The 19,906-nt window shown below is 43.7% G+C and overlaps 1 protein-coding gene across 1 annotated transcript; it reads left to right on the forward strand.

Annotated features, from left to right (window-relative positions):
• Positions 1-204: 204 nt before the first annotated feature.
• NEU3 (neuraminidase 3) lies at positions 205-14,611 on the forward strand. The gene is made up of 3 exons (XM_004590036.2): positions 205-387; positions 4,714-4,925; positions 12,421-14,611. The coding sequence occupies exons 1-3, from the start codon at positions 324-326 to the stop codon at positions 13,486-13,488; spliced, it is 1,344 nt and encodes a 447-aa protein (XP_004590093.2). The 5' UTR covers positions 205-323; the 3' UTR covers positions 13,489-14,611.
• The last annotated feature ends 5,295 nt before the right edge of the window (positions 14,612-19,906 follow it).

Here is a 19,906-nt window from a genome sequence, read left to right on the forward strand (position 1 = left end):
AGTGGGGAGGGACCAGACGGCTGCGGCCGGGGGCGGGGCTGCGGCCGGGCCCGCCCTCAGGGGCGGGGCGATCTGTCAGCTGCTCTGCCGGAGGCCTGGCGTCCACGCAGGTGGCCGCTGGCCTGCCGGTCCGGCTTGGGCTCTCGGGGTGTCCGTTGCCCTGCTCCTCAGTCGCTGTCCGCTCTGCTCTACCTTGGGCGTCCTCGGGCTGTTTCTCCTTGCCCCCTCCCCGTCTCCATCGCTCTAGCTGTCCTGTTCTCGGTCTCCCCAGAGACTTGGTGCGGGTCATCGCTCCGGAACTTCGGTGTCCAGTCCCCGCGCCCATGGAAGAACCCCTGGCGTCCAGCTCTGACTCCAAGCCGCCCGAGGAGCCGGGGGCCCGGGCAGGTGAGCGGGAGTGGGAAGGCAGGAGGGCCCGCTCCCACGCTGCAGGGGACGGGTTGTTGGGCAGCGCCATCCGTGTTTGGAAAGTACAGCAGTGGGGAATTTGGGGTCACAGCAACCCTGCCAGGTTCCATCTGACAGCCAGAGGTTATTCTTGGCTGCCCTGGTTTTTATTTTTATTTTTTGCCTTTCCCCTGAAGCCAAATTTACACGTTAGGATGAAGATTAAGGGGCATTGGAGGCGCACTGAGACTGAATCCCCTCATCACTAGAGATGATCTGTGAGCAGAAAAGAGTGCTCAGCCGTCAGAACGTGGGAGACCTGGGACTTGGCCCGGCTTTGCCAAGTCCCACTTCCCGGGGCAGGGGTCAATGGGTAAATTTTAAAGTGTGGAATTACACTGTGACTGTAGCCTGACAGATGATAGTAATCCCGCTTTCCGTGGAAAACTAACTTGCTAATTAACCGTCAAAGCCAGTTCAGACTTCAGAGCCCTTACTCCAGGATGGTCTCCCAGTAAGGAAGGACTTCACCAGATGATTATACAGAGCAACAATGGAACACTTGAATTCTTCACCAGTACTAACAAGTCTGAAGCAGACCTATCACTGATTCTTCACGGTCCTTAGTTCCCAGCCTGTGGTTTGTGTAAAATAGTTTGGGTGTCAATGCGAGAGCCACCATTTTATGTTATAGTGCCCTCAACGGGATCAGCATAATCACAATTAATAAACATTGTTGTTAAGGACTAATGTTAGAGCAGTAACAGAGTTCCACGTGCAATTGTGACAGCAAACGTTTTTTTAGATAATTAAAGACTTCTGTTATACATAGTGCTTTCAAGTTTATGGAGCTCTTTGAAGTAGTTCTTGTTGAGCCTCTTGGGGAGGCCAAGCCAAAGGGCGAGTAACCAGCTTTAGGTCGGACAATATGTGATGGAGCTGGGCCATGAGTCTCCCACTTCCTCTTCTTTCCCTTTGCTTGCATCCTTCCACCCTACTCCCTGCCTATGCTGCGTCCCATTCTTTTTAGTCGCTGGAACATTCCTGCTTGGATGTTAACTAATGGTCATGTGTTCACTGGTGATTCACAGTGTGGTGTAACTCAATATAAGTATGAAAACTCGGAAGAGTTTAAAGTGTGATCTCTTCCAGAGGTAAAGAGGGATTTAAATACTTTTAGCAAATAGAGCTAGCTTCTGAAAAATGCATGGCTAGGCTATTTTGTCTTTGCGTATACTTGCACAAACATAGCTGATACAGTCTACCTCATAGCTAGGCCATGTGAAGTATATAAATGGTACAGTCCGGTGCTTCTAGGGATGTGACAAACAAAACACAAAATCAAATCAAGCACAAGAGAAAATAATGCTTTCAAGAAATTCAGAAAATATGAGATGTAAAGGCTTCTACCAGTGTATCACTACAGTTATTATTTACAGGCAACTTATTGAAGGAGCACACCTAAAATAATGAGGAAAGGTTAAATACATAAACCAGTAACATAGTCAGCTATTATTTTTCTCAAGTATTGTGACCTATCTGTGATAGTATATGCTGTACTTATAATTTTATATGATTGGCCATGCACAACACAGAAGTAATACATTGCATGATGCTGTTAACATGGCAAGACATCACTAGATGACAGGAATTTTTCAGCTGCAGATTATCATTATTGGACCTGCTCTGTTTGTGTGTATGTGTGTGGTTTGTGATTATGTGGCATACGACTGTGTTTTAATTATCACTCACAGGAGTCAAGAAATAAAACTAGAGTACACAGGGATTAATAGCTTAAAAGTAACTGTCATATTATGTTCATGCTGTGTCATAGATCTTGTAATATTAGCCTCTTTTAAAACTATTATTTATTTTTATTATTTAAGATGATGTTAACATAGTTGATCAGAGTGGGATGGATCAAGAATTAGGGAAAAGTGGGTGTGATCATCGTTTCTAAGTTTTCTGTTTTTCCTTCCTGTTTTGGTGGGGTGGAGGTTAAGGGGAGAAGGCATACCCAGCCACCAACTACCCCGGTATCCAGGGATGTGGAATGGACATCTGGTATCAACCCAAGGACTCAATGGGACACATACCCATGGCCTCTTTTTTTTTAAGATTTTATTTAATTATTTTAATTTTTATTGGAAAGTCAGATTTGCAGATCTGGTTTACTCCTCAAGTGTCTGGAACAGTCAAAGCTGAGCCAATTTGAAGCCAGGAACCAGGAGCCTCTTCTGGGTCTCCCACATGGGTACAGGGACCCAAGGCTTTGGGGGTCATAGCTTTTTTTTTCTTTAATATTTACTTATTTGAAATGCAGAGTGGCAGACAGAGGGAGAGAGAGATTCTCCATCTGCTATTTCACTCCTGAAAGGGCTACAATGGCTATGCCTAAGCCAGGAGCCTGAAACTCCATCCAGATCTCCCATGCAGGAGAGTACTTGGGCCTTCTTCCATTGCTTAACCAGGCATATTATCAGGGAACTAGAACATCTAGGACGCCTTGGTGGGGTTATAGTGTGGAATGCTGGTGTTGTAGGTTGTGGCTTAATGTGCTGTGCCACATCACTGGCCTCCTACACACAGTTTTTGTACTCTACCTCTCAAGCCTCAGTGAATCACATAGCTCACTGTTTTCTGTTGCCTGTAGCATTTGACGTCCACTATCTCTACCCTTCTCTTCTTTTACATCTCAGTTGGCTTACTCCTTGATTTTCAAGAGCCAATTCACTTCTCATGCAGTCATTCAACACATATCTGTTTCTAGGTATTAGGGGTTCAGTAGTGAATAAAACAGACATGTCCTGACCCTTTACAGAGCTTCTATTTTGCAGTATATATTGACCATGTACAAGGTATGAGACATCAGAAGGTGATAAGTGGTGTGGAGAACTGAGTGTGGGGAAGGGACAGGGACGACTGGAGAACTGTGGAAGGCCTGGCTGATTCTGAATAGAGCCAAAGGAGTGGAGCAGAGCTCTGTGCCTGTCTGAAGGAGGAGTGCACCAGGCAGAGTGTGGAACTGTATGAGACAGGAACTCACTTGGCTCAGTTACTACTTTCTCCAAAAATCCTTCCCAGATACTGTGAACCTAGCAGATGCTGCTTTTCTGCTTTCCAACCTGCTCTTACATTTACCTGTAACATGGCACCTGTTGTTTCATGTTTCCTTTGTCCCTACATGTGTGTGTTTTCCTCTCTAGGAAGTGGGTTTCTTGAGAACAGGGATTTCTGATTTTTTTCTGTCTCCTCCATACCCACCTTATGGTCTTGAGGTACCTAGAAATACTTACTGAAAAAAAAAAAAATGAAGAAGGACCTTACAGCTGGTTCTTCCACCCCTGGTCACATTTAAAATGATTTTTAAAGTTTGAAGGAAACACAAGTCTACACTTGGTTTTGTCTGCTCAACTTCCTTCTGGGGCCTCAGAGAAGCAAACCACTTGGCTTTCCTGGAGGAGAGTACTGGGAGGCCTCTGTTGTCAGCCTCAAGAGAGGCTGCTTTTCCTGTCAACTGATGGATAAACTGTAGTAAACCCTGTGTGGTTGTATTTGCAAGAAAGTAAGAAATCCCAGGGACTTCAAAGCCAAGAACAAACTGTGCCAGAAAAACAGCACAGACAGCTCCTTGACATGCCTGTCGCAGCTGTGCATGCTTGCTGCCCTCACCCAGGAGCTTGGGCGTTCAGAAGCCTGCCGTCACAGCAAATGAAGCTGCCGGATGGCGTGGGTTAGACTCTAGTTACAACTGAGACCGCTATGTGAAGCTAGGTTTTGTGGAAATCTAAAGCCACTGATAGCGTGATCTAGATAGGGAAATCTTCCTATTTACAAAGAAAAATGATGAAGAAGGCTGTCTTTTATCTTAGGCTCCAGTATGAACAAAAGATTTCCCTGGAGAATTGTTGAGCACAGGTATTCACTCAGAGGGATCTAGCTGGTCTGTATTTATATTCCTAGAATGATTTAGAAACCACATGCCAATAAACTGATGTTAGAAACCATCCCTGACTGGTTACACCTTTGGCTACTTTACAGAAGCAAATGTAGAGCCTCTCTTGGGGAAGATACCCTGACACAGGCTCTGTAGGATTCCCCCAGATCCTGAAGAACAGACTTATTATATGAGTATGCATATTGCTTGCTTTGTGCTATTGAGACCAGGATGGTCCCTATATGTATATAAAAATAAATAAATAGCAAACATCTGGATATGCCTGCGCCTCCCCTGTGCTCTCTAGAATTAAATTTGATAGAGCAGAAGTGGTATGCGGCCAGTATCTGGGTATGCACATGTACTGAGTTGCCTTTCTGTCCTTACAGAGGTCCTGGAAGAAGTGACATCATGTTCCTTCAACAAGCCTCTGTTCCAGCAGGAAGACAAGAGAGGGATTACCTACCGGATCCCAGCCCTGCTCTACGTGCCCCCTGCCCACACCTTCCTGGCCTTTGCAGAGAAGCGCTCCTCGGGCAGGGATGAGGATGCTCTCCATCTGGTGCTGAGGCGAGGGTTGAGGACTGGGCATTCAGTGCAGGTGATTCCTTATCCCAGATCTGGGCCTGGGCTTCTGTTTTCCTCCACAGAACTCAGAGCACACCAGGGGCTGTGCCTTTTCCCATTGGTACAGGAAAAAAAATATGGCGGTCTAAGGAAAAGAAACAAACATAGTACAAACAATGGCTCTGAGTGCTTGTCGTGTGCACACTGGATTGTCACAGCATCTCCTTGCCATGCAGGCTATTGTCTATTTTGTGTCACAGACAAGGAAACTGAGGCCTGGAGTGATTGCTGTCCAATCAAGATTGTGCAGCTATAATGCAGAAGTATGTACTGACTTCAAACTCAGTCTCAATTTCTGGAAGCTTCCATAGTCCATTCAGATTGAACTAACATGTAGTATAATTTCCATTTCTCTTGCCTTTAACCCTGGTAAGTCACTCAGGAAAGTAAACATTGCTAGAGCAGTTTTACTGGTGAGGAGTCCTTATGCTCAAGAGGTAAGTAACTTGTTCCTTTATTGCATGATAGAGGAGTAACAGTAATGACCACACTGCTGCTAGTGGTACTAAATGTTTTATGTGAGGTCCATATTTGTATCCCCATTTTGCAGGACAAAACTGGGCTTGAGAATGAAAGAACTTGCTTTAGGCACAATATCTAATGAGTAGAATACCTGGAATTAGAGTTCATGGCCTTAAGTAGTATACATTTTCACTCTATTTTTAGTGGAAAAAGAATAGTGACTACTCTTGGTCTGGGAGCTGCAGGGTTATTTCAATCTCCTGTTTCCTATTGTTGCGTTCTCATCCAGAGCTGGCTGATGTGAGGATCAAAGAAGAAAATGGTTTTATAAAAAAAAATATATAACTGTATCTCTATACCTGCTTCTATATATATACTTCTACTAGGTACTTTAATCCCCCTTAACCTGCCCTACTTTTCTACCTACAAATGTTTGAAATCTCACCATTAATGCTTTGTGATAATGTGCTGTGCTGCTATGGCATAAATGATGTTCTGCTATTCATCATTGCCAGCAACCCCTTTCCTTACTTTTGATGACATTGGTTCACATTTCCCAGTGGGGAGATTTTTCACTTAGGAAATTTCCGATCCCTGCTCTTCACCTTACGTTGTCATGAGTTTCCCCACGGTTCCCTAGTCCCTGACTTCTGTTATTGTGACTGTCTTCTACAAAGCTTGGAGTTCCAGCTCTTTCATTTCCTCCAGGCAGTTGTTTCCTCTGGTCATGTCACTCTACTTTCTGCACTGACAACTGTCAAGCACTTTTGGTCAGACTACTGTGTATAACCCTGACACCATGTGGTCATGGATTCACAAACATGTTCACTTTAATTCATTCTCTCTCCTCCCTATTTTATTTATGCTCATCCTTTGATTTACTTGATTGTAGAATCTTGAAATGAGAAGACTCATTAGTCAGACTTCTTTCCCAATACAGAAATTGTCTGTATTATGCTGGTAGCTACTAATAGCTTAAAGGTGACTAACAGCAGGGTTTTGGAGTCAGTCTAAGACTGGCTACTCATTGGTGTGTGACCTTTGACATTTTCCTGATAATATTGTCTGTTTTTTTGAAAGATTTATTTTTATGGAAAGTCAGATTTATAAGAGAAGGAGATGCAGAGACTGCATCTTCCATCCACTGATTCATTCTCCAAATGGCCACAACAACTGGAGCTGAGCTGATTCAAAGCCAGGAGCCAAGAACTTCTGGATCTCCAACACAGGTGTAGGGTCCCAAGGCTTTGGGCCGTCCTCTATTGCTTACCCAGGCCACAAGCAGGGAGCTGGATGGGAAGTGGAGCAGTCAGGACTCAAACTGGTGTTCATATGGGATCCCAGCACATTCAAGACAAGAACTTTAGTCACTAGGCTACCACGCTGGGCCCTGTTCATATCATCTTAAAATGGAATCACTAGCAGACATTACAGAGTAACAATTCAACATTCATCACTTTTCATATGGGATCTGACTGTAGAAATCTCCAAATAAGTAACAAAATCCTGGGGCAAATAAATTTCGTTTGTTTGTTTTTGAAAAGGCAGAGCTATGAGAGAAAGAAAGGGAAAGAGAACATGCTTTTATCTGCTGGTTCATTTCCCAGATGCTTGCAAGAACCATTGCTGACCAGGCCAAAGCCGAGAGCCAAGAACTCCATGTGGGTCTCCCATGTGATAAGGACCCAGGTACTTGAGTCAATATATACTGACTCCCAACGTGCTCATTAGCCAGAAGCTGGACTGGAAGCAGAGCTAGGACTCAATCCCAGTCACTCCTGATCTGAGATGCAGGCAATCTCAACTGGAGTTAATCCACTGTGCCACAACACCTGCCCTCCCCAGCCCCCATCCCTTTTAATGAGATGATCTCTATTTCTTTTTAATCACCCATTGTTTGTGTTCTATCTTTTGGGGCAGTCAGTCTGTACATAGTACAGATAAAGTACCTTTTCCAGGAAACAGTTTTCTGAGCCTCCTGGAAGCAGAAGTTGTACCCTCTGAGTCTTCTATTTTCTCTGCTAGATAGCTTCAGTTCTTCTAGTGACTTCTTGGGCCACAGTTCTGTTTCAATTGTGATCCTTTGGAAATTATGATTACTGTCTTTGAGATCTAGTCTGAGGTTTCAGTGTCCTTATACTAAGTATAAGACTCAGAATTGAACTTCAGACCTCAAGGTCAGACTGAATAGCTCAGCAGTGAGGAGGACTGGCCCATCTCCTATCCTTTGTATGCAGCCTGATACAAAGTGGTGTCAACTTCATGGGCAGCTTCTTCACATGGTTGACTAATACTGTGTAGAAGGTCAGGAATAACCCTTCAGGTAGGTTTTTTTTTTCATTTGTTTTGCTTAATATTTTTAAATTGTGGAAAAATATATCTAACAAAATATATAATCTTAACAATTTTTAAGTGTACAATTCAGTAGCATGAAGCATATGCCAATTGTTGTACCACCGATTTCCAGGACTTTTTCATCTTTCAAACCTGAAACTCTATGTCAGTTAAACAGTGTGCTTCCCACACCTGCCTCTCTTTCTCCCCTCTCTAGCCTCTGGCACTATTCTACGTTCTATATTATATTTGAGTACTCAATACCTGTTATAAACAGTTGCTCTTACTTATTTTGATGTGGTTTCCTTAGGTTTCATCGTTTGTGTAGCATATATCAGAATTTCCTCCCTGTTTAGGGCTTAATGATATACCTTTGGATATGTAAGCCACATCCTGCTTATTCTTTTATTTATAGATTTATTTATTTTTTATTGGAAAGGCAGATATACAGAGAGGAGGAGAGACAGAGAGGAAGATCTTCCGTCTGATGATTCACTCCCCAAGTGGTCGCAATGGCTGGAGCTGAGCCAATCCAAAACCAGGAGCCAGGAACTTCTTCTGGGTCTCCCATGTGGGTGCAGGGTCCCAAAGCCTTGGGCTGTCCCTGACTACTTTCTCAGGCCACAAGCAGGGAGCTGGATGGGAAGTGGGGCTGCCAGGATTAGAACCAGTGCCCATATGGGATCCCAGCGTGTTCAAGGTGAGGCCTTTAACCTCTATGCTATCGTGCTGGGCCCACTTATTCATCTCTTGATGGACACTTGGGATACTTCCGCCTAGGCATTGTTGTGGATTGCACTGCTGTGAAAAACTCTGCAAATATATCTCTTTGAGACCCCAATTTTAACTATTTTACATATATATCCAAAGGTGAAACTGCTGCATCAAACAAAATCATACATGTAACTTTTCTTTCTTTTTTTTTTTTAAAGATTTATTTATTTATTACAAAGTCAGATATACAGAGAGGATGAGAGACAGAGAGGAAGATCTTCCGTCCGATGATTTACTCCCCAAGTGAGTCGCAACGGGCTGGTGCGTGCCGATCCGGGAACCAGGAACCTCTTCCAGGTCTCCCGCGTGGGTGCAGGGTCCCAATGCATTGGGCCGGCCTCGACTGCTCTCCCAGGCCACAAGCAGGGAGCTGGATGGGAAGTGGAGCTGCCGGGATTAGAACCGTGCCCATATGGGATCCCGGGGCGTTCAAGGCGAGGACTTTAGCCGCTAGGCCACGCCGCCGGGCCCATACATGTAACTTTTCAAGAAATAGGCATACTGTTTTCCATAGTGGTTCCCATGTTTTACATTCTCACCAACAGTACATAGCCTTCACCATTGCGTCACCATTGTAGCCTAAGGAATACGAGGTCACGTTTCATTGTGGTTTTGATGTCCAGAATGATTAGTGATGAGTACCTTTTCATATGCTTTATTGGTCATTACATTTGATCTTTAATCAAGTTTGCAATCCAAATTTTTAAGCCCAAAGTATGTTTCAGCATATCCAGCTGGTTGAAATCATCTTGGACTCTAAGGCTTTCGTGCTTTCTTTACTGTTTCTTCAATCTCCATGCCAACTGCATGTGCACATTAAAGCACACTGCCCAAATAATTTTCTTCTGTCAGCCATTAAGAATGACTGAGTTTCTAATAGCTCAACAAACTAGACTGCTCACTAATTAAGTTGACTTCATGTCTTGTCTTTGAGGTTGTGAAGATATAGAAAGGACTGTCCAAAAGGTGAATCCTTGTCACTAGACTGGTACCCAGGGAGATTGAATGGCCTTTTATCCAGAAGATTAAGAGAAAACATCTCAGGTGTAGGAGGGAAGGAAGCACTGGATAAATCCCCTGGCCCACTGGGGTTTCAAGATTAAAGCTTGCTTGATTTGTCTTGACCAGCTTTACATTCTGTTTTTATTCTGAGTAGTTAATATATTCATACACTGACAACAGAAGCAGTATCCTTCTGTATCTGCAAGTTCTGCAGATAGAAGATATGCCTCAATACTGAATAGGTACAGAATTTTTTTTACTTGCCAGGATTCCAGAAACAATTCAGTATAACAAGTATTTATATAGCATTTACATTATATTTGTATTTATATAGCATTTACATTATATTTGAGTATGATAAGTAATCTAGAGATAGTTTAAAGTATATGGGAGATGGCCTGGCATGGTAGCCTAGTGGCCGAAGCCCAATATCCCATATGGGCACTGGTTTGAATCCTGGCAGCCCCACTTCCCATCCAGCTTCCTGATTGTGGCCTGAGCAAGCAGTAGAGGATGGCCCAAAGCCTTGGAACCCTGCACCCACGTGGGTGACCTGGAAGAGGTTCCTGGCTCCTGTTTTTGGATCAGCTCAGCTCCAGCTACCGCCATTGTGGCCTCTTGGGGAATGAATGAGCAGATGGAAGATCTTCCTCTTCATCCCTCCTCCTCTTTGTATGTCTGCCTTTCCAATAAAAATAAATAAATCTTAAAAAATAAAGCATATTGGAGAATATGCATAGGTTATACATACAAATAAACGAAACTTGCATCTGCAGATTTTGGTAGCCATTGGGTTGGGGTGGAGGTGTGCTAGGACCAATCCCGATAGATCCCAAGAAATAACTATGTCCTAATCACATTTCCCTGCCTCCTAAGGGATGCCACTGGTTGTTTCTTGGGTCTCTTTCCAGTACTTCCTCATACAGAAGCAAAGTAAAGCAAGTATATATTCTTTCTAGTACTTGTTGGAAATTTAAAAATGTGAAATAATAACACATTTACATAAAAATAAAACATCAATGCACAGAATATGTGTGTCAGCTCAGAATATTATGAGAGAAGCCATCACTTTTGAACACACTGCCTATCAAGTGCACCCGCAACATGCCAAGAAACAATACTGCTGGTACCTAGAAGCTTCTCTTATGGCTTCTTTCTCCTTCTCAGAGGTAATTACTATGCCAACTTATAACTCTAGAGCTTAGTTTTGCTTACTGTTAATCTATATATTTTTATGACTAATTTTGTTCAGCATTCTTACAATTTATCGAATTTGTTCTTTGTAGCCATAATTTATTGATTTTAATTATGTATATGTACTTCATTGTATGAGTATTTCCCAGTTGGTCTACTATTGTTGGCTATTAGGGTTAATTATTATGAGTGTAGATAGTGCTGCTTTGCATATTCTTATATGCATTGCTTGGTGCTATGGATGTGCATTTTTAAAAAGATTTATTTATTTTTATTGCAAAGTCAGATATACAGAGAAGAGGAGATACAGAGAGGAAGATCTTCTGTCTGATGATTCATTCCCCAAGCAGCCGCAATGGCTGGAGCTGAGCCAATCCAAAGTCAGGAGCCAGGAGCTTCTTCTGGGTCTCCCACGTGGGTGCAAGGTCCCAGGCCACAAGCAGGGAGCTGGATGGGAAGTGGGACTGCCAATATTAGAACCAGTGCCCATATGGGATCCTGGCGCATTCAAGGGGAGAACTTTAGCCACTAGGCTACCGCATCGTGCCTGGATATGCATTTGTGTTGGGTATCTATTTAGGTACATAACTACTGAGGCATTGCAAGTATGTGTATTTCATATCAGTAAAAAAATGCCAGCCAATTTTCTTGGGTGCTAGTTGAAGGGGCTGGTCTGCTTCAGTTTCATCTTTTTTCCTAGGATGTAGTCCTTTATGGTTTCATCTTAAATCATGCAGGGTTTACCAAGCTCTTGGTTTTTATCCTCTTACTCTCAAAAGATGATCAGAAGAATCACTCAGCTTCTCAGCCTTTCAGTGACCTCTTTGAAATTCTGTAGGAACTCTCAGAGGAAAAGGGGACTTGAAACACCAGGCCATTGCCTCTGAATGAGCTTTCAGTTCTTGGGCTATAATTCATTATTATTTGCTCTTTGAAGTTCTCAAACATACATATGCTTTGTTCTAGTTCTCAGTGGAATGATTGGTTGAAATACTAAGTTTGTTGTGAGCACAAGTCCCTTTCTTCCACTCTTATTTGAGAGCAAGCATACAATGCATACTCTTCTCTATTCTGCTTTACTTATTCAATAGCATTATGAAAATTTTGATATCATCAATATATGAAAAGAAATGTCTTCCTCTTTCTTTATTTCTTGTTTCTCTACCTTCACTCCTTTCTTTTCTTAATCTCTTTTTCTTTCTCTTTTTCTTTTCCTTCCATCAGTCCTTCCTTCTTTCCTTTTCTTTGTAAAAATATTTAGCTACTATCCTGTGCTAGACATTAAAGACAAAATCTTATATACCATAATTTCTGAAAAATTTTTAATTTTATTTGCTAGCTAGAAGAGAAGGAGTTCTCCCATCCACTGATTCACTTCCCAATTGCTTGCAGTGACTGGGTCTGGGCTTCACTGAAACCAGTGTCTGGGGATTCGGTCCACGTTTCCCAGATGGGTGACAGGCAGCCAAGTACTGAGCCATCAACACTGTCTCCCAGGGTGTGACTTCGCTGGAAACTTCAATCAGGAGCCAAAGCCAAAAACTTGAACTCAGACCACTGCAATGTGGGATGTGGGCATCCCAAGCAGTGTCTTAGCCGCTAGGCCAGATATCCACCAGGGCCTTCCTGTTTTTTTTCTGAGCCTTGTATCTTCCTATGAATATCTCACACCTCTTCTTTCTTCTTTACCTTCTCTTGTCTAGTGGGGGCCCCTTCAGCCGCTGATGGAAGCCACATTGCCTGGACATCGGACCATGAACCCCTGTCCTGTGTGGGAGCGGAAGAATGGCCGTGTGTACCTGTTCTTCATCTGTGTGCAGGGCCGTGTCACCGAGTGTCAACAGATTGTGTCAGGCAGGAATGCTGCCCGCCTCTGCTTCATCTGTAGTCAGGATGCTGGCTGTTCATGGAGTGAGGTGACAGACTTGACTGAGGAGGTCATTGGCTCAGAAGTGAAACACTGGGCCACGTTTGCTGTGGGCCCAGGTCATGGCATCCAGCTGCAGTCAGGGAGGCTGGTCATCCCAGCATATGCTTATTACATCCCTCATTGGTTCCTTTGCTTTCGGTTACCATGCAAAACCCACCCTCATTCCCTGATGATTTACAGTGATGACCTAGGGAACACATGGCACCATGGCAGGCTCATTAAGCCCATGGTGACAGTGGAATGTGAAGTGGCAGAGGTGACTAGGAAGACTGGCCACCCTGTACTCTACTGTAGTGCCCGAACACCCAACAAGTACCGGGCAGAGGCTCTCAGCACTGACTATGGTGAATGTTTTCAGAGACAAGTCTTGAACACACGGCTCTGTGAGCCCCCACATGGCTGTCAGGGTAGTGTGGTGAGTTTCCGGCCTCTGGAAATCTTATGCAGGAGCCAGGTCCCTAGTGGCAAAGATATTCCAGCCATTCAACAGAGCCCTCTACTGGAAAGTACTCTAAGACTGAAGGAAGAAGCTAGTACACCATCGGAGTCATGGCTCTTGTACTCACACCCAGTCAATAAAAAACGGAGGCTCAACCTAGGTATCTACCTTAACCAGAACCCCTTGGACGCAGCCTGCTGGTCCCAGCCCTGGATCTTGCACTATGGACCTTCTGGCTACTCTGATCTGGCTGTTCTGGAGGAGGAGGGCTTGTTTGCATGTTTGTTTGAATGTGGGATCAAGTGGGAATGTGAGCAGATTGCCTTCCGCCTGTTTACAAACCGAGAGATCCTGAGTCACATGCAGGCAAATGACACCAGTCCTGGTTGGAACCTGAATTAATAATTGGCATATGTTGCAACTTTCTCCGATAGGGGGTGGCAGCCTCAGTCAGAACAACAGAAGTTACTGAAGCCTACATAGAAACCAAGAAGTTACTATTCCGCTCCCTACCTTTTTTTTTTTCCCATTTCTCCCCCTACAAAGAACAAACTGAAAAATTTGCCTGAAGTAGCTAGGCAATGGAAATGGCACTGAACTGAGAGTTACAAGACCCTGATGTGGAAATGGCTCGGGTCTCCATCTATAAAATGAGAGGATTAGTTCTGTGATCTTGTCTTCCCATCTGTACGTAAAAAAGGTAGAGTGGCCAGATGCTCCAAGTCCTGGATGCATAAAGAACTCTAATCCCAAAGTGGAACTCAGAGGACTTATCTTTTTTATTAGTTTGCCCCTCACTGAGTGTCATATGTCATGGCAAGAAGGACGATCTAGAAGCTGTCTTCCATTTTTAAGAAGAAAAGTACTCACACCCTCCTCATCATGCTCACAACTTTGCAGACACTCTATCCCAGAAGAATGAAATGAAACAGTAGAGTCATGAGGTCACCTACCTCTCTAGCTTTGCAACTCTGCTCAAACTTCCCTTCCTCATCCAGAAAGCAGTATTTCCCAGAAAGAAAAACAAGAAGTTCAATGCCAGTAGTTCTTGATAATGATACTTATTGCTTTTGATGTCATTACACTGACATCAGAATGAGCCTGAAATTTATTTATTAGGATGGGTCCTAATGGAAAAAAGACCTGGGTTAGGACTTTGAAACATTGGATGAAACTTATCACAGTCTGTGCCCTCAGCTTGCTCATAGTTTAAGAGGTTAGAAGAAGGAAAAAGTTCAAGAAATGTAGTTGGGTAGACAGATTGTAGATGTTGGGCTATACGCTGGAATGGTGGTAGCCCCTGATGTCACTGTCTTAGTTGCATTTTGAGTGTACCTGGATCCATCAGTTTGTCCAGATTGCTGGGTTTTCCCTGCATCTCTTTTTCTCAGTATTGTGTCCTGGGCTAGCTACCCCTTTCTCAGCTGAGAAGGTCTTTACCATTGGGAAGGTCTCTGGGTTCTCAGCCTTCTGAATCAGTCCTATTTATTTGGAACTGCTTGTGAAGTAGGAAATCCTCTTTGCTTAAGAGCTTTGGAGGGCCTGGTGCGATACCCTAGCAGCTAAAGTCCTCGCCTTGAATGCGCTGGGATCCCATATGGGCACTGGTTCTAATCCCGTTGGCCCTGCTTCCCATCCAGTTCCCTGCTTGTGGCCTGGGAAAGCAGTTGGGGATGGCCCAAAGGCTTGGGACTCTGCACCCACATGGGAGACCCAGAAGAAGCTTCTGGCTCCTGACTTCGGATTGACGCAGCTCCAGATTTTGCAGCTGCTTGGGGAGTGAATCAATGGACAGAAGATCTTCCTCTCTGTATCTCCTCCTCTCTGCATATCTGACTTTCCAAAAATAAATAAATAAATCTTAAAGAAAAAAAGAGTTTTGGAAATGAACTTATCCACTGTTGGGTCTCTCAGATGATGCTAGAATGATTGTTCCTATCTTACTGCATTTCCCAGACTGTCACTGTGTCTGAAATTCTATCATTATTTATATTGTATGTCCCATTTTGGGAAAATAATGCCTTAAATTGATATCAGTACTTTTGGTACTGGGTAATGAACATGGAGGGCAAGTCATATTAATGGAGTGCTGGGGTTGCACTTATGCCGGTCAGGTGAAGGAAAGTACCATTGGACGAAAATAAAGATGAACTTTCCTTACTTCAACATATTGTTTAAGTCCATGTTTTTGTTGTTGTTATTGCTTGTTTGCTCTAGATTTATGTATTTTACTTAGATGTCAGAGTTAGAAAGAGAGAAAAAAAGAGAGAGATAACTTCCATGCACTGTTTCACTCCCCAAATGGCTGCAATATCTAGAGCTAGACCAGTGTGAAACTGGGAGCCAGAGCTTCTTCCAGGCCTCCCATATAGGCACTCTAAGGCCTTGGGCCATCCTCTGCTCCTTGTCCAGGTCATAAGCAGGGAGCTATATCAGAAATGGAACAGCCAGGACTTGAACCAGCACACATTAAATTCATGTTTTTTTTTTTAATTTTTCATTCTTCAAGGTTAAATTTATTATTTTTTTACTTCTTTTTAATAGTATTATTATCATTTTATGAGTGTTCCATAGGCCCTGGGATTTCCCTTCCCCCCCATCCAATGCCCTCTCCAGCCACTGAGTTCTCCTATATTATTACTATAGTATAATTCTTCATACACAGTTATATGTCCATCACTGTGGGCATGGACAATGACAGAGAGTCCAGCATCATATTGTCAAGATATAGTTAACAGTTTCATTGAGAGTCTATAGTTAATCTGGAAGTAGAGATGCTTACTGCATTGTGTCCTCACATGTGGATATGATAGTCTGCATTACACAGTTACTGTACATCCACTTGAATGAAAAACCACAAAACCAAATCAACAACAAGAACAAAAAACTGAAATTAAAACTGCCATGAAGTTAAATAACTTGGCACTGAATGACAAATTTGTCACTGAAGAAATGAAAAAGAAAATCAAGAACCTTCTTGAAGAAAATGATGCTTCTGTATGATCTATACCTCAGTGAAGAATTTAAGAAAGTGTTTTGAAGGGATACAACTAAAAAAACTAATAAAAATCCATGAGATAGAATTTCCACTGATCTTTTTTGGTGAGACATGTCTCCTGTAGGCAATAAATAGATGGGTTTGTTTTTTTAATCCAGTCTACTAATCTATGGCATTTGATCAATGAGTTTAAACCATTCACATTCAGGGTTAATAAAAAATAGGTGATAATTTGGTCCTCTCATTTTAGCAATTGGTTGTTTATTGATTTAGTCTTCTGTTGTTATTTTATTGAGATGTTCTTCACATTTGTCTTAGGTTTTGGTGGGTGCTATTGAAGAGCCTGGAAGTTTTCTGCCCTTTGTGATCCCGCCTTGATGGCTTGGCTGGGGGCTGTGTGGATTCTAGGCCTGACACCCAGCAGGACACCTGGCAGGTCACGTAGGCAGACCACTCCTCAGGAAGGAGGTACCTGGTGTTTGATAAGATCCACCACCCTATAGCTCATCGATTTGTACTTTTTGAAAGTCGCTAGTTTCAAACCCACCAATAGAAGCCTGCTAGATCATGACTGTATAATTAATAGCCTGAAATGTATAAAAACTGGGGAGCTTGGGCTCTCAGGGTCTTTTCCTTTCTTCTCTCTCTGGCTCACGGGCTTGCTGCGGATCCTGCAACGGCTGCCCCTCCCCCGCCCGGCCATGCTGGGCTGGGGGAGGTGGCTGGGAGACCTAGGTTAGTTCGAATAAACCACCTTTTTGCCTTAACACGGACTTGGCTTGATGATTATCTGGGGATTTCAGAAACCAGCACAACACTATGTCTCTTTGTCAAGAGAACTTCTTCAAGTATCATTTTAGGGCAGGTTTGGAAGAGGCATATTCTTTTAACTTTTCTTTACTGTGGAAGAATTTTATCTCATTTTCAAAGACAAAGAAAAGCTTTGCTGGGTATGTTATCCTGGGCTGACAATTTTTTTCTTTTAGAATCTGGAATATGTCACTCCATTCTCTTCTGGCCTGTAGTGTTTGCTGTGAGAGGTCTCCTATGGGTCTGATTGCCATTCCTCTATGTATCAACTGATTTTTTTTCAAGTGCACATTTAAGAATCTTTTGCTTATGTTCGATCGAAGAGAGCTTGATTATCATGTGTCGTGACGATCGCTTCTGGTCATACCTATTAGGAGTTCTGTGCCCCTCCTGGATGTTGTATCCCAATTCTTTCTCTAGATTAGGAAAAATTTCCCTTATTATTTCATTAAATACATTTTTAAAGATTTATTTATTTTTATTGCAAAGTCAGATATACAGAGAGGAGGAGAGACAGAGAGGAAGATCTTCCGTTTGATGATTCACTCCCCAAGTGAGCCGAAAAGGCCAGTGCTGTGCTGATCCGAAGCCAGAAGCCAGGAACTTCCTCCAGGTTTCCCATGTGAGTTTAGGGTCCCAAGGCTTTGGACCATCCTCGACTGTTTTCCCAGGCCACAAGCAGGGAGCTGGATGGGAAGTGGAGCTGCCAGGATTAGAACCGGTGTCCATATGGTATCCCTGGATGTTCAAGGCAAGGACTTTAGCTGCTAGGCTATTGTGCCAGGCACTAAAGTGACTTTTAAGAATTCTGTTAGCTTACAATTGCCAAAATAGACTCCCCAATTCTCAGTTAGGATCATCCAATCATCCATGTTACATTAATCCAAATACTTCTTCAGAAGTTATGCATAATGCAGAATACTTTCTGTTGTCATTCTTTGGTATATAATGATTTATGGTTCCCCACTGATTGCTAAAAGTTTGTTTACATTTAGTGTAACACATAGGATTTTCCAATTGCTGGCTAAATTAATGCATAATCTCTTCCTTCAGCTTTCTTTTGTGAAGCCCAAAATTGCTGGTCCGTGTGATGGGTGTGGAAGACAGGAAGGTGTGAAGAGTATTGTTCCATTGCCACAGGGCCGCAAGGAACCTCCTGCTGTGTAGCAGGGCTCCGGCAGGAATATCTCTACGATCACCTGAATGCAGCTCCGCCTCCCTTTGCATGGACACCGGACAATCCCACTGAGATTCCTGTAATCTATTTAGGCATTGTCTGCCTCTGTGGAGTTAACCTATAGTATCAATGAGAGCTTGGAAGCTAATGTTGCTGGTATCGCTTCTAGCCAAAAGATTTCTCACTATTGCTGCCACGGCTGCCCCTCATTGACAATATGCTGATCAGGGGTGTTAACTCCCCCTTTGATCCTATGCTAATCAAAGGTATAGCAGATGGGCCTGGGCGGCGTGGCCCAGCAGCTAAAGTCCTCGTCTTGAATGCCCCGGAATCCCATATGGGCACTGGTTCTAATCCCAGCAGCTCCACTTCCCATCCAGCTCCCTGCTTGTGGCCTGGGAAAGCAGTCGAGGACAGCCCAATGCATTGGGACCCCACACCCATGTGGGAGACCCAGAAGAGGTTCCTGGTTCCCGGCATCGGATCGGCGAGCACCGGCCGTTGCGGCTCACTTGGGGAGTGAATCATCGGACGGAAGATCTTCCTCTCTGTCTCCTCCTCTCTGTATATCTGACTGCAATAAAATAAATAAATCTTAAAAAAAAAAAAAAGTATAGCAGAAACCTATGCTTAGGATCCTCCTCCCCCACTGACCATATGCTAATCAAGGGTGTTCTGCCCCCAGGCGTGGTGGGAACCTATGCTTAGGGTGTTCTTCCCCCATTGACCATATGCTAATCAAGGGTGCTAAGTCTCCAGGTGCAGGGGAAACCTATTCTTTCCCTCTTTCTTTGATCTTTAGGTCCTGCCTTCTGCGATACATTTCCTCCCTTAGGTGATTCAAGACTAGCTATAGAATGAGGATTGCAGTAGGAATGTGTTACTGATTGATAGGCACCAGGATGGATAACATCCTGCCTTAGGGGAAACAAATGGCAGAATTATCCTTGGAAACTCCCACTTGACCATGACGTAAAAAGTCTCAGCCAGAGTTTGACTGCTTCTGTATAAATAAAGCGGACAGCGTTCTCGCATTCTCCACGATGATCATGGAATCCTAGTGGTCCATCTATTTTCTTTACGCCTCATCCACGTACCCTTCTCGAGTTCCGAACTCAGCTCAGCTGGACTCCGGCACAAAATCAAGGGAAGACTTCCATGTCTTGTTGGCAAGCAGAGGGCAGCATGGGCCTAGCGGTGGGCAGAGTTGGTGGTGTAGGGAGTAATTGGGGAAGGAGTGTGGGATTCAAAAGGCAGCCCTTTCCTGAGGACCAGTAACTCTTTGTTCAGCAAAACTTTCCTTAGCACTTTACCCCCAAGAAAACTGGAAAATGGAAGGTGGCTGTGGTCTTCCATCAGGGCTAAAGATGAAGAGAATGAGAATAAGAAGGACTCTCCGAGAGGCAACTCAGGGAAGGGACCTCAGCCACATGCCAGTGTGAATCACAGATGTTTAATGCCAGTATTCATGAGATACCCATCTCTCCAAACTGTCTTCCCCAAGTCCTCCATGTGTGCTTTCTTTTTGTTTCACCTTAACAGTTAATAGTGGAACCATTAATGGAGAAAGGACCTGTGAACTTAGTTTAGGAATAGTAAGAAGAGAGGTCTAGAGACAAGCAAGTCCAGGATTAGGACTCGAAGGAGGTACAGGGTGGGTGATGGCGTCCGTGAAGAAAAGAACAGCAGGTAAGTATCCTGGCACCTGTCAACAAACATAGAAGGCGGCACAGACATGAGGCCTATGCTAAAGTTGTGGCAAAGTTGGCAGCTGTTGTGGAAAACAAATGATAACAGGCTGGAACTGTTCCCTGAAAAGTGTGAGAAGGGAAAGT

Source organism: Ochotona princeps, chromosome 4 (assembly GCF_030435755.1).
Source record: "Ochotona princeps isolate mOchPri1 chromosome 4, mOchPri1.hap1, whole genome shotgun sequence".
NCBI classification, from domain to species: domain Eukaryota; kingdom Metazoa; phylum Chordata; class Mammalia; order Lagomorpha; family Ochotonidae; genus Ochotona; species Ochotona princeps.

Excerpts from the sequence above, each read along its gene's own strand:
- NEU3 (XM_004590036.2), top strand. The coding sequence starts at position 324 with ATGGAAGAACCCCTGGCGTCCAGCTCTGACTCCAAGCCGCCCGAGGAG. Across the intron at positions 388-4,713 it reads GGAGCCGGGGGCCCGGGCAG|AGGTCCTGGAAGAAGTGACA; the intron begins GTGAGCGGGAGT and ends CTGTCCTTACAG. Across the intron at positions 4,926-12,420 it reads GGACTGGGCATTCAGTGCAG|TGGGGGCCCCTTCAGCCGCT; the intron begins GTGATTCCTTAT and ends TCTCTTGTCTAG.